The sequence below is a fragment of the Monopterus albus genome, unplaced genomic scaffold, assembly GCF_001952655.1.
Source record: "Monopterus albus unplaced genomic scaffold, M_albus_1.0 scaffold172.1, whole genome shotgun sequence".
Taxonomy (NCBI): Eukaryota; Metazoa; Chordata; class Actinopteri; order Synbranchiformes; family Synbranchidae; genus Monopterus; species Monopterus albus.
Genome location: NW_018128052.1, coordinates 429,148 through 442,846, shown reverse-complemented (window position 1 = coordinate 442,846; position 13,699 = coordinate 429,148). Strand labels below are relative to the sequence as shown.

Sequence of the window (13,699 nt, the reverse complement as noted above, 5' to 3'; positions counted from 1 at the left end):
GTGTGTGTATGTGCCAGAGGCTTGCATCACTGGGGTAAAGGCAGAAACGCTGGCGCCAGCTAACCATATCACAGGACAGAAGGAGAAATTCCACAGAATTAAAGAAAAAAGGCCACCTCAGATACTATTACGCTTTTTAGATCTCACCAGTTTCTGATTTGTTCCTTTGTGAAGAGATGCATGATTCCAAAAAGTTGCGTTCAGTGTGTGTGTATGTGAGATTAAACTGTTGCTGTAGTATGCCAGATCTTTTTAAGGGAAAATTTGTTGATATCTTCAAGATAAGTGTTTAAAAGGTACATTGGGTTTGCATTTGTTTTTTCTGAACATGGCTCTGATATTCTGAAATATTTTAGATAACTCATCATTTTTGATATGAAAATAAGTAGTACCTACACCTGTCAAATAAATGCAGTCAGACAAAACTGTAAAGTTGATTATGTAACTCTAACATAACTGTTGAACTGAGTGTAGATAATCATGAAAAAATCGGGAGGAACTGTGATAAGCCAACGGTGTTTTTCTGCTCACGCCCCTCTAACCGACCTATTTAGACAGTCCCTACAGCTTTTAGACTTCGTTTCCCATAATGCCCCTGCGCTCGCCCTTGTCGAATCTCAATGGGTAACCTAACGTTGAGTACGAGTTGCTTATAGGGCGAAAACATAACAGCATGGTCAAGTCAGTGTTAAGCTGAATTTGAGTTCAAGGAACACAGTATCCTCAATACCAAGAGACCTATTTACAAAGAATCGAGTTTACTGTTAGCATCAACAAATTTGTTGACAAGAATAACACTAGTGTAGCAGCAAGCTAATAGCTAACTGACGTTATTTACCCTCTTATTTTAGCTAACTTGACTTAGAAACAGCCCTCGAAGATCCTGCCAACCACTCGAGAAAGCACATCAAGTGAGGGCTGCCGAAACATCTTCCTGCTGGTGTACAATCTACAAGGTAAGAGTTGTGATGTGTGTAATCAGTGACAGGCAGCTGGTGCAAAGGGTGGCTGTGTTTTGTAGTGCACACGTTTCACCGGACTCGGGGGGTGCACTAGCCAGTAGGACAGTGATAAGCATGGCGATTATTTTGTCACTTGATGTTTAATTGTAGGCCAAAGTAGGCCAATTACTTTAGTATGTAACCACAGTGTCACTGTTAGGTTATGTTACATGCCAAGGAAAGTAGAGGCATATGAGACACAATGCTGTTAATTATTGCCAAATAACACGCACCCCTGTGGTGCACTACAGCAACACCACATGCCTGAAACAGTCAAACAAGCAAATGGTTAGTAAGCAGGAAAAATAACTGTCTGCTACTATGGTAAGTCATTAACCATATGAGTAATTTATCAAGCATTGAAACCGAATGTAAGGTTTTGGTATTTATGGTTGCGTTTTTGGATTTGGGGGATTAATCAGTAAAACAATTGCTACTCACAGCCCTAAAACAATGGCATTATAAGCTTACTAATGTAGCATGTTTGTGTATGGCTGGTCTATTCCGGAGTCTGCTTTATTGGCAAAGGTCTGTCGGACACACGAGGAATTTGACTGTGGTACATGGGCTCTCAATGTGTATGTACGTATCACCATGCAAGGGGAAAGTAAACAGTAAACCAGCATAAGGCTGTGTAAGATAACAAAAATAAGAAGCAGTATTAACAAGCCACAACCACTGCAAACGATGCAAAATAAGCGGTATAAACAGGCAGTAAACAGTGCAGACAGACAGGAATGCTCATTGAGATGAGATAATAGGAATAAAGGAATAAAAATAGAGTACTTAAAAATAGAGACCTGGGCAAGTAAACAGTAAACCAGCATAAGGCTGTGTAATATAACAAAATAAGCAGTATTAACAAGCAACAAACAGTGCATACAATGCAAAATAAGCAGTATTGACAGGCAGTAAACAATGCAGACAAACAAAGGAATGCTCATTGATATGAGATAAATAGGAATAAAAACAGAGTACTTAAAACTAGAGGCCTGTATGAATCTGTATAATCTGTACAGGGTATATTTACAGGTGTTGCACTGAGGGTTATTGTCCAGTCATATTACTGAAAGTGTTATGTTGTCCACACAGTATTTTCATTTTCAGGCCGTTATTGTTGATATCCTGACATTTTCAGAAACACTAACGTAAACAGAAACACTATTATTTTACTAATGACTATTATGTAATCCAAGTGAAAGTCCATGTTGGTCACAGAGGTTTCACACAAAAAAACAGTCAGCACACAAGAAGGCTGTTGTGTATTTGATACAATTAATCCGCAGGGACAGCTGTACCTCTCCTGTTTTGTGTATAGCAAGGGGATGGGGAATTGGGTTATATAGTAGATGACTAGTAGGGGAAATCTTGCAGTGGCAACCTGATAGGCATATCTGGCAACAAGTGTAGAACGATAGTACGAGGACAGAGGGTGTAGGGAGGGGCAAGGGAGCCTGTGAATAAGGGCAGTGGGTGAGGTGAAAGGATGCCATAGAGGTCTAAGTGCTCCTTTGTGGATTGTTAGTTAACCACCCAACATTGCAGTGACTCTGTTTTCTCTCTTGTCTGAAGTTTTTTTTATTATATTTTTCCTCAGTGTTGCTAAACTCCTTGAACTCTGAATCTTTACCAGTAATGTATTTAAAATAATTATTTAAAATATTCATTACCTACTTGTTTTGAAGCTGCATTGAACCTGTATTTTGTGAAGTATTGTACTGTAAGTGCAGGTGCTGTCTTTTCATGGCTATACTGTAACATACACTGGTGACTGTTGTTAGCATTTTGCAGTGGCAGAAATGGCGGAGAGTTTGTCCAGTTGAGTGACATGGCAAGTTTAGTTTTCACAGTATAGCTCTGTCACAATTTTGTGAAAAATACCTTAAACCGCATCTAAGTATGTGTAATGTGTTTTTGTAAAAAATGATATTACATATAGGATTATAATTTATATATTAAATATGACTAAATATTGTTTCTAGCACAGTAACAGCAAAGTTACTATATAAACTTGATATCTTCCAAACAAATTTAAACCCTAAACAACATAAATTACTACAGAACATAGAAAAATGTAGAAATCACTCTGGTTTTTTTGCTGCTGTAAATTGCCATTTTAGACCCACAGAAATACGCAGGTCAGCTTAATACACATTTTGTTGCAGCTCATGTTTGGTTATTTGACAGCTTTGTTGGTTTGGGCAGTTGGTTTGACTGTGGAACATGTACAGTATTGAACCATGGACCAGAGGTTTCATGAATAGATGACTTGTCTAGTAAAATGATTAGCTCATTGAAAAACATCTTTGTTGAAGAGTCCATAGCATGTTCATTTCTCGCCATTTCATGATTAGTCCTTGGTACCTCTAGATTAGCTTTGCACCCCTCATAACTCCAATAGTCTGTAATTATTTCAGAATGATAAAACGAGAGAGCATCTTCCTAAAAACGAGAGGATAGTTTGTGAATGCGCATAACTCCTGCTGCTGGCATTGTGTTGAAAATGGACAGCACAACGAACCGGGATGGCGGCATTGTGTTGACAATGGACAGCACAACGAACCGGGATGGCATGAATTAATTTGAATTTCTTCTCCACAGATAGATAAACAACAGTATATATACCAATGTGTAACACTCTAAACAAAGCGGGTAATTGAGAAACCCCATATTTTAACTGGCATAATGCAGACATAGTAACATCTCCAGCCTTTTCTCTAATGTTACAGAAGCAAGGCATTAACAGACATGCAATGTGTTTTTTTTTTTTTACTTACCATTAAGTCCCACCGAGTAGTGGAAACATCACTCCCTTTCAAGTAGCTCCAAGGTCAGTAAATACAACTGATGATCTCTGTGTCTTCCCCAACACGACCACATACAGTACATTCCCAAAGTAGTGAAATTTATTCAGGTAGCGTAGCGCTGACAATAACGTCATGGATTGTTAATCTGCTCATTAACCAGCAACACATCACATGCAGCAGACACACTGGCCTCAAACAGTCAAACCAAACAGGTGCTGTGTTCCAGGGGAATCTAGTGTTGAGCAGCTGATCGTTCACTGCCCCAGGGTGCTTCATTGGCCGGCTGCTTGTAGGTTAGACCCGTTCAGGTAAAACAGTGAGTCCCTGTACAGGAACATTCCTGGACATACAGCAACCTCAGGCCCTGGATTTTTCTCCACATCCTCTGGTCACAGTGCAGCAACAGGAGGTAAAACATATCCACAAAACTGGGTGCAGTCAAAAAAATTCCGCTTTTAAAATGGCACTGGTGGATGTCAGGCAAGCTCACATGGACGCGCAACTGCCTGGAGGTTATGACCATTTGAGGAGATCCTTGAACTATCATGTAATACTTATTTTAGTTAAAAACAAAGTTTCACGAGTGAGAGTTTGTGAGACTTGTATAAACAGAGTTGCTTCTGCATAGAAGTGCTACAACATACGTACACCTGATTTTGTTTAGCTTTAGGTCACATATAAGATGATAATTCACCATTGTAACATTGTAAATAAGTCAGAAAACAAGGAAAAGCATGACATGGGCTCTTTAATGTTCTTCCTCTGAAGCCCATCTCAGTCATCTCATGACATCAGTGAGACCAGAACGTCCTGATTGCATAAGGATGTGATAGACAGACACCTTTCATCTACAAATCCTCACCTCTGTCCTTCAAGAGATATTTTTGGCTTTAACTCACCGTGGCTCTACTTTACTCAGTGTTTTCATACAGCCTTCATACTGTTGGTGTGGGAGTTAACTGGAGTATTATTTAGGTAATTTATGGAGTAGAGGTACCTACTGTGTTTACAAGTTCTTGTTTAAGGACACTTTTTCACTTGCTGCTTTAAAGTGCCTTAGATTTGTGTTACTGCCTATTTAGATTTGTGTTATTGTTGATCTGCTTTATATTTCACTTGTATTGTGTGGCATTCATGTGGACGGCAAAGTGAGAATTTCATTGTACAGGGAAACACATCTCCTAACTGCATATGACAAATAAACACTTTGACCTTTGACCTAAAGACAGCAACATAACATTGCTGGCATAACATTACTTAAGTAAACAGAAAAGTGTACAATGAATACTAAACCAGAACAGGTTTCTCTGCTAGCAAGTTTAAATGGAGCTACATCTGAATACTTGGGTACTCACAAGATGAACCTGTGCACCTGAAAGCTAAATGAGCTCATCTTAATTTGGAGAAAATGCTTTCACTTCCTCATAACCTGAGTCCTTCTTGTCACGTGATCCTGTTGTAGCTCTCTGAGAGTAACAAGAAGCCTATCCACCTCAATATCTTGTCATTTGTTTTATAATCAGGCAAAAACTTGACCATAAAACTGATCCCTGTTTCTCCATTTGACCTCTCCCTCTCAGCGCTTGGTGTTGATGTTCGCCTGGTGATCGAATTCATGAGCGTGCTCAGTGACAGTCGTGTGTAGTCCTCGGGGATGGGGAGTGGAGTCCAGGAACAACGGGCATCACTTACGCAGGGAGAAGTGCAGCCACTGGCTTCCTGCAGCCAATCAGAAGTGAGCTATGAGGTGACATTTTAGAGACATAAACCTTCCTTCCTAAGAGTTGTCAACACAAGAATGTCCCACAGAGATCTGTGTTTTAATAATGACCTGACTGTCAAAAATCACTAAAGATCACAATTCAAGTTTAGTTTAATATGGATTTCATTGCTGTTCTATGTTTTACCACAGTTGTCCTTTTGTAGTGATAGATTATTATATAAAATAAACATGTCAGACTGATTATCTTCAGTGGAGTGTTGTCGTTGCACATTAATGCTATTTCACTGTCTGTTTTATTTGCTCACTGTCTTTACTTGAAGATAATTCCCTCACACAGTTAAAACCATTTCTGTGTTGAATGTGAAAGAGATGAACTGACCTGATTCAGTTTGTTTGAAGCTCATTGAAGGAAATGTGCTCCTGGTTGTTGTGAGGATTTTTGAACTGTTTATTCTGGTGGCATCTATTATCCTTATGTAATTCCAGTTTAAAGATCAAGAGCATCTCAACACAGCTTTGTTCCTATAAGAATGCAGTTTTTACAGGAATCAGTCTGCTAGTTATCGGTGACACTAAATGTCCTCCGTCTCTGTGCAGGGTCTGAAGCGCACTCGGTCTGTTCTCAACTCGCTTTTCTCAGGGGCTGTAGCAGGAGCTGTGGCCAAGACAGCTGTTGCCCCACTGGACAGAACAAAAATAATCTTCCAAGGCAAGTGGAATGCTCTAAAAGTGGAAACAGTTTTTAGATTACAAATGACCCACATGAATGACACTGAATTATATCTAGACTTTATGTTGTAGTTTAACTACATTGCTACTGTTTGTAGCATAATGTGAATATAAGAAAATGTGCTCTTGGTTTTACTGAAATGACTAGAATGTTACACACGTCATTTATATTGTACATATGCTTTGTTTTCCAGTGTCGTCAGCGAGATTCTCTGCAAAGGTAGGTCTGACTTAAAGAGCAATTCTGGTTTATTTTCAACCTGGCATCTTTCATATAAATGTGGCTGTTTATGGTTTATGTAACTGATTAAAAAAACAAAAACTTGTATATACTTGAGATTAAGGACGCCCTGATCAATTGACTGGAGATCGGAAAAGAATCATTTTTAGCTTGAGCTGCCATGACCGGCGACTGGCCAATCAGTCTGAGATATCAGATCCTGTACCAGTCAAGTTTATACACACAATGCTTCACATCACGCCCACAGTGGCACAGACTGAAAGCTTAACATGTGCAGCATGTAGCATCTTGCATGCACCTTGCACAAGGCTCACACTTGTGTCTATAACAGACACAGGTTCACCTCACATAGTACACAATGAGGGAATTACTGGCTACTCATGAAATAGGTGTATATGTACAGTGTATCCAGCTCATGGTAAAACAACAGCTAAATACTACACACACTTTAAAAAGAACTGTATGTACAGTAAGACTGATGTAACAGACATTCTTCTATTTCTCTTAGCCTACTGTACTGATTGAACCCATGTATAATTGGAGAAGTACAAATAAAGGACTTAATTATTAGTTGGAGGTTTGTAAAAATTAGCGAGAGAGTGAAAATGTAAAATTATTCAATAGCTATGTTTTATTTTATTATAATTTAAATTTTCATTAAAGAGTAGTTGCAAAAATGTCTGTGTATGCTGTCAATCACGGTTCTTAAAAACAAAATAGGAATCGGCCAAGAAGATTGCAGTTGGCATGTCTCTACTTAAGATTCATGCAACTCATATTTATTAAGATCTTAGGTTCCAGTGTGACATTGAGGAACAAATTTGAAGACAAAAGTCTAAACAAAATAGATTATCACCAGTGTCAGAGTGAGTTTGAGCATGAGTGCATGCTGCGTTGCAGGAGGCCTACAGGTTGATCTACCGCACCTACCTGAAGGATGGCTTCTTCAGTCTGTGGAGAGGGAACTCGGCCACCATGGTGCGTGTCATCCCCTACGCTGCCATCCAGTTCTGTGCACATGAGCAGTACAAGAGGCTGCTGGGAGGTTACTATGGCTTTCAGGGGACGTAAGTCACTGTTTATACTGACAGACTTGCTACCCAGGTTTTAATGGTTCATTTATGAACTTTAATGTTGATTCTTCAGCTTTTCTTCATGTCTCCTCCTGAAATACTGAAAAACTTTAGAGGGTGATGTACATTTGTTTTCCTCTGTGGTCCAGAGTTCTGCCTCCAATACCGAGGTTACTGGCCGGGTCTATGGCTGGTATTACGGCATCCATGATGACCTATCCTCTGGATATGGTGCGAGCTAGGATGGCTGTAACGCCAAAGGAAATGTAAGGCCACCAAACTGCAAACCACAGTCATCAGTAAACATTAGGGTGCATTACACAGCAATTCAGTCAGTCAGCCCGAGGGGCTGTTTTGGTATAAATATGTCGCTACAAGTTTCAGTCTTAGGATAAAATACATTTGAAGAACTCATTGGCTACCATGGCACTGCACTGCATATGTTTATAAAATTGTTGTCATAGTACAATCTCATCCAACTGCAAAAATGTTTCATATTCTTTATTTTGTTCCTCTGTTTTAGGTACAGTAACATTCTGCATGTATTTATGCGGATTTCTCGAGAAGAGGGCCTGAAGACATTGTATCGAGGTTTTACTCCCACAATGTTGGGTGTTGTCCCCTATGCTGGTCTCAGCTTCTTTACCTATGAGACTCTAAAGAAATTACATGCAGGTAATGCACTGCCTCTACCAAGCCTGTATGTATCTGCGTATGTATGTATCTACCCCTTTTTCTCCTCACATACATGTACAAATAGTTCATGTTGCACATGCAAAATCCTTGTTTACTGAATGGCACTTAGGCCTTACATCTTCCTTTCCCCTTGCAGAGCACAGTGGCCGCCCGCAGCCCTACTCATATGAACGTCTGGCATTTGGGGCCTGTGCAGGTCTCATTGGCCAGTCAGCGTCTTACCCTCTAGATGTGGTACGACGGCGCATGCAAACCGCAGGAGTCACTGGTCACACGTATGGCACCATCCTGGGCACCATGAAGGAGATTGTGTCTGAGGAGGGGGTCATTCGTGGACTCTACAAAGGCCTTAGTATGAACTGGGTCAAAGGGCCCATTGCAGTTGGGATCAGCTTCACCACCTTTGACCTTACTCAGATTCTTCTGAGGAAGCTGCATCAGATGGGTTATATAGCTTGATAATAGTAATGCAGTGCAGAAACGGGATGGCACAAGATCCCCTTGAGTCATCTGAGGACAAACAAAGAGGGGGAAGTGACAGAGTGGAAATAGAAGCAAACACACACTGGCTCAGAATGTGTGGGTGATAATGTCTACTCTCGCCTTATCAGTGTGCAACGATGGATGTAGACATGAGGTATGTAGGGTGGTACTGTGTACTTTGTCCTTGTCATGTAAGTGCAATATGCTAAGTGATTTTTTTTTGTTTGTTTGTTGTTTTTTTTTTGTGCGTGTGTATGTGGACATGTAGATTTTAATGCTCCAGGCCTCTGACTGTATTTGTCAACCAGAGTTCAGAGTCATACACACTGAGGTCTCCCAGTTGCCTTGTGTGTCTGCTTTAAACAGACACCTTCAAATGCAATACAGGTTGCCACTTGTTTGTTACTGACTTTTAAGATGACTTTGATTTAATAAGTGTTAAATGTGCCCCCTTGAGATTTGTTTTGTTGTGTGACTGAGTTTGTTTTGATCGATTATACCAATAGTTAGGATGTGAGCTTGCTGCAGATTATATGAAGTTAGCGATATTGGTGTAGCACAAAGGCAGAGCTCTTTCCTAGCACACAGGGAACGGGATTGTTAGTTTTTGTTTGAGTTGAATATACTGAAATCAGTTTGTGTCCACTGGAGCTCCTGAAGGTGGAATTTACAGACTATGATTTGTAATTAAGCTACTGTTCTGCCAGCAGACAGATGATCTATATTTGATGCTAGTGCCAACAGATCGAACTTATAAACAGTGCGCATAGTATTTCATTTGTTCGCTATAATTATATTATAGATTCTTTAAATTGCTGTCAGTTGTGATAGTTGAGTTATTTTGATTTATCGGTACAGGTGATTAGACAGATTTTAGTCAGAAAAAATGTACTAATCAAGAATACCATCTGAAAGTGACAGTTTCAGTTGAACCTCACACATTGACATGCAGTCATACCACCTTGACTGGTAATTTTCCACATGTGAAGTCATATATGTAGGAACACCGGTCAGAACTTTGGACCAACCTTCTTTTTCAGTGGTTTCTCTTTTCTGAATTGTTTATTACTACCAATTGAGTAATACTACATCAAAATTATGAGGTAATGTATGCAATCTGTAGTAAGGGGAAAAAAAACAAAATATTCCATGTAGCCACCGTTTGTCTTGATGACAATTTTGCACACTGTTGGCAGCTTCATGAGGTGGTAGTCGCCTAAAGTGGATTTTCCTTGCAGTGGATCTAGAAAGTATTCACAGCGCTTAACTTTTTCCGCATTTTGTTAGGTTACAGCCTTATTCCAAAATGGATTAAATTCATTATTGTCCTCAGAATTCTACAAACAATATCCCATAATGACAATGTGAAAAAGGTACATAAATATTCACAGTATTTGCTCAATACTTTGTTGAAGCACCTTTAGCACCAATTACAGCCTCAACTCTTTTTGAGTATGGTGCTACAAGCTTGGCACACCTATTTTTGGGCCGTTTCTCCCATTCTTCTTTGCAGTACCTCAAGCGCCATCAGGTTGGATGGGGAGCATCGGTGCACAGCCACTTTCAGATTTCTCCAGAGATGTTCAATTGGGTTCAAGTCTGGGTTCTGGCTGGGCCACTCAAGGACATTCACAGAGTTGTCCCATAGCCACTCCTTTGTTATCTTGGCTGTGTGCTTAGGGTCATTGTCCTGTCGAAAGATAAACCGTTGCCCCAGTCTGAGGTCCAGAGTGATCTGGAACAGGTTTTCATGTAGGGATGGTATTGGCCAGGTTGTGAGCGGTGCCTGGTTTCCTCCAGACATGATGCTTGGCATTCAGGCCAAAGAGTTCAGTCTTTGTTTCATCAGACCAGAGAGTTTTGTTTCTCATGGTCTGAGAGTCCTTCAGGTGCCTTTTGGCAAACTCCAGGTGGGCTCCCATGTGGCTGTGACTGAGGTGTGGTTTCCATCTGGCCACTCTACCATACAGGCCTGATTGGTGGAGTGCTGCAGAGATGGTTGTTCTTCTGGAAGGTTCTCCTCTCTCCACAGAGAAACATTGGAGCTCTTTCAGAGTGACCATCGGGTTCTTGGTCTCCTCCCTGACTAATGCCCTTCTCTCTCGATTGCTCAGTTTGGCCTGGCGGCCCACTCTAGGGAGAGTCCTGGTGGTTCCAAACGTCTTCCATTGACGGATGATAGAGGCCACTGTGCTCATTGGGACCTTCAATGCCGCAGAACTTTTTCTGTACCCTTCTCCAGATCTGTGCCTTGATACAGTCCTGTCTTGGAGATCTACAGACAATTCCTCGGACTTCATGGCTTGTTTTGTGCTCAGACATGCACTGTTAACTGTGGGACCTTATATAGACAGGTGTATGCCTTTCCAAATCATGTCCAATCAACTGAATTTTTCACAGGTGGACTCCAGTCAAGTTGTAGAAACATCTCAAGGATGATCAGTGGAAACAGGATGCACCAGGGCTAAATTTTGAGTGTCATGGCAAAGGCTGTGAATACTTATGTACATGTGATTTTTGTTGTTTTTTATTTTTAATAAATTTGCAAAGATTTCAAACAAACTTTTTTCACATTGTCATTATGGGATATCGTTTGTAGAATTTTGAGAACAATAAAGAATTTAATCCATCTTGGAATAAGGCTGTAACCTAACAAAATGTGGGAAAAGTTAAGCGCTGTGAATACTTTCTGGATGCACTGTAACAGGTGTGCCTTGTCAAAAGTTAACTGGTGGAATAGCCTGCCCTCTTTGCGCTTTTGAGATCAGTTGTAGTAGAAATAATAATAAAAACAAAGAAAAACCACTGATTGAGAAAGTGTAATCAGACCTTTGACTGGTACTCTACCCCAGTGCATGAACTGTACCTTTGTGAGGTTTACTATATCTTCTTGTTGTCGTCGTCTCGATGAGGGGTTGTTGCTTTATATTTATGTTAATTTGTTTGATGATATTGCTCTAGAGTTCAATATACTGACAAGTTGTAATGGACACACACACAGTCACATGTGCAGTTTACAGATGTTGTGTTCCAGTTGCTGACGGTATGGCAGGTACAGAATCTGTCTCTTCATGACTTTGTCACCATTCGTGCTTGTTTAGTTTAAAGCCTGGCAAGACACTAGTTCAGATTCTGACAGGTCACTGAAATAAAAACCTGTGGCTGGAGAGAACTCGCAGTGCAGAAATTGAGCTGTATTTGCTAATGAGCTAACCTGACTGGAAATATGTGCACACCTAGTAAAGCAAGAAGCAGGTTTTCTGTTACAGGCATAACTTCATAACTTATAGTATTATATTTTACCTCGGTGCGTAATCGAATGAAACTCACATATCGGTGTTACATGGAGTAGTGTCAGAAATGGGACTGTGTGCTCAGCTGCCATGTGTATGTGAGACAGTTTCAGCAGTATTGATTCAGGCTGGCAGTTACTGAAGTGTGTCAATAGTATCTATACTCTGATAACACATACTGTGTCTGAATAAAGAAGTAGCAGAGAGCAACTGTTTTCTTTAACAAAATCAAGTATAAACACTTTTTTGTGTTTTTAACACTGGGCTACACAAATGATTACTACTGTTATCGATTAATCTTAAAATTCTTTGAATAAACACCCCCGGCAAATGCCCATAACACTTACTAGAGTAATAGAGTAACATTGCTTAAGTCTTCTCAACAGCACACCACCCCCCCTGAAAAGTGAACTGTGAACCTCTAATCAGCAAGTATTTTGTTTTCCCTTTTAAATCAACTGTCAAAATTGATATCTGTTTGTAGATTTGTGGCTGTTAATCATTTAAGTTTTAAGTAAGTCATTCTTTTAGCACTGGTGCAGGGCATTTTTTAAGATAATGTTGATGTGATACCAGATACCAGAACAACTTATCAAAGAAGCCAAAGTTCTCAAATGTTAAATACTGTTTAAACGCAAGCAGCTGCACAAGAACTTTTGCTTACTTAAACAGTCTAAAACTGCCAGGATTACTTAAATTCAAAGCTATTGATCAAAGAATAAGTAAAGCCAGCTGAGCTAACATTTGTTGTCAGCTTGTGGTTACTCGCTGCTAGAGCTGTTTTGGTCAGTACCAAAACATTTTGAGACTGATACCCTGTTCAGTAGGTGACTGCATAGTGGATGAGACTGCCTTAGGTAGCAGGAGGGAAGTATGTGTAACTAAGTTTAAATCAGTGACAATGTGAAACCTGCATGTTCTGAGCTGAAGTTAGAAGTGTTGTATGGGTGAAGGTAGACAGTAACTGAAAGCTGAGCAAAGGGTTGTCGCTGACTCATAAGTGCCTATAGCAAGGAATAGTCAAATTTTTACTAGGCCTGAGCAACTTCTACTCACTGGTTTGAAGGGGGGTTTTTTTCCCACGTTCTTTTCTTATTTTTTTTTTCTTTTAAACATTTGCTTAAATACTGGGAAATCCCTTGAAGACTGAGACCTCTTTTTATAAGGGCGCCCTGGAAAAAAACCCACAGCACCAGGTTGGTCTGAAGGTTAGGGATTGTTTGCCCGCTGTGACTGAATATATTACTTCCAGTCCAGTTTTTGTATGTGGAATATTATTTAATAAGGTGTGATACATGATCCTTCGCTCCCTAGCAGACCCAACCAGTGTAGGACTAATTTAAAGAGCCCATGGTTTGTTCATTTCCAGCCATTTAATGTTAATCTTGGGTACCTCTAGATTAGCTTTGTACCCATCTCAACTCTAAATAGTCTAATTATTTCAGAATGATAAAACCTGAGAGCTTCCACCTGAAAATGAGAGGATAGTGCATGGACACGCACAACTCCTGCTGTTGGTGTTGTCGGAATCTGTTTCCCCATGGAGATGTGTTTCCCCTAACAATATCCTAACCACAACCACTACATGAAATCGAGTTTTGAACAGGGGAACACATCTTGATTGGGGGGCACTTTTCGACCAGTCAGGAGGTC

The 13,699-nt window shown here is 40.2% G+C and overlaps 1 protein-coding gene across 3 annotated transcripts; it reads left to right on the top strand.

The window, feature by feature from the left end:
• Positions 1–466: 466 nt before the first annotated feature.
• Positions 467–10,044, top strand: slc25a42 (solute carrier family 25 member 42). Of its 3 annotated transcripts, none has more exons than XM_020615966.1 (8): positions 467–956; positions 5,389–5,543; positions 6,129–6,240; positions 6,455–6,480; positions 7,402–7,568; positions 7,724–7,840; positions 8,098–8,249; positions 8,407–10,044. In XM_020615966.1, exons 2-8 carry the CDS (start codon positions 5,463–5,465, stop codon positions 8,727–8,729), a joined length of 978 nt encoding a protein of 325 aa, XP_020471622.1. In that variant the 5' UTR covers positions 467–956; positions 5,389–5,462; the 3' UTR covers positions 8,730–10,044. The 3 variants fall into 3 exon arrangements, with proteins under 3 accessions (XP_020471622.1, XP_020471620.1, XP_020471621.1); XM_020615964.1 differs by having other exon boundaries at positions 5,389–5,555; XM_020615965.1 differs by lacking the exon at positions 467–956 and adding an exon at positions 1,235–1,325 and having other exon boundaries at positions 5,389–5,555.
• The last annotated feature ends 3,655 nt before the right edge of the window (positions 10,045–13,699 follow it).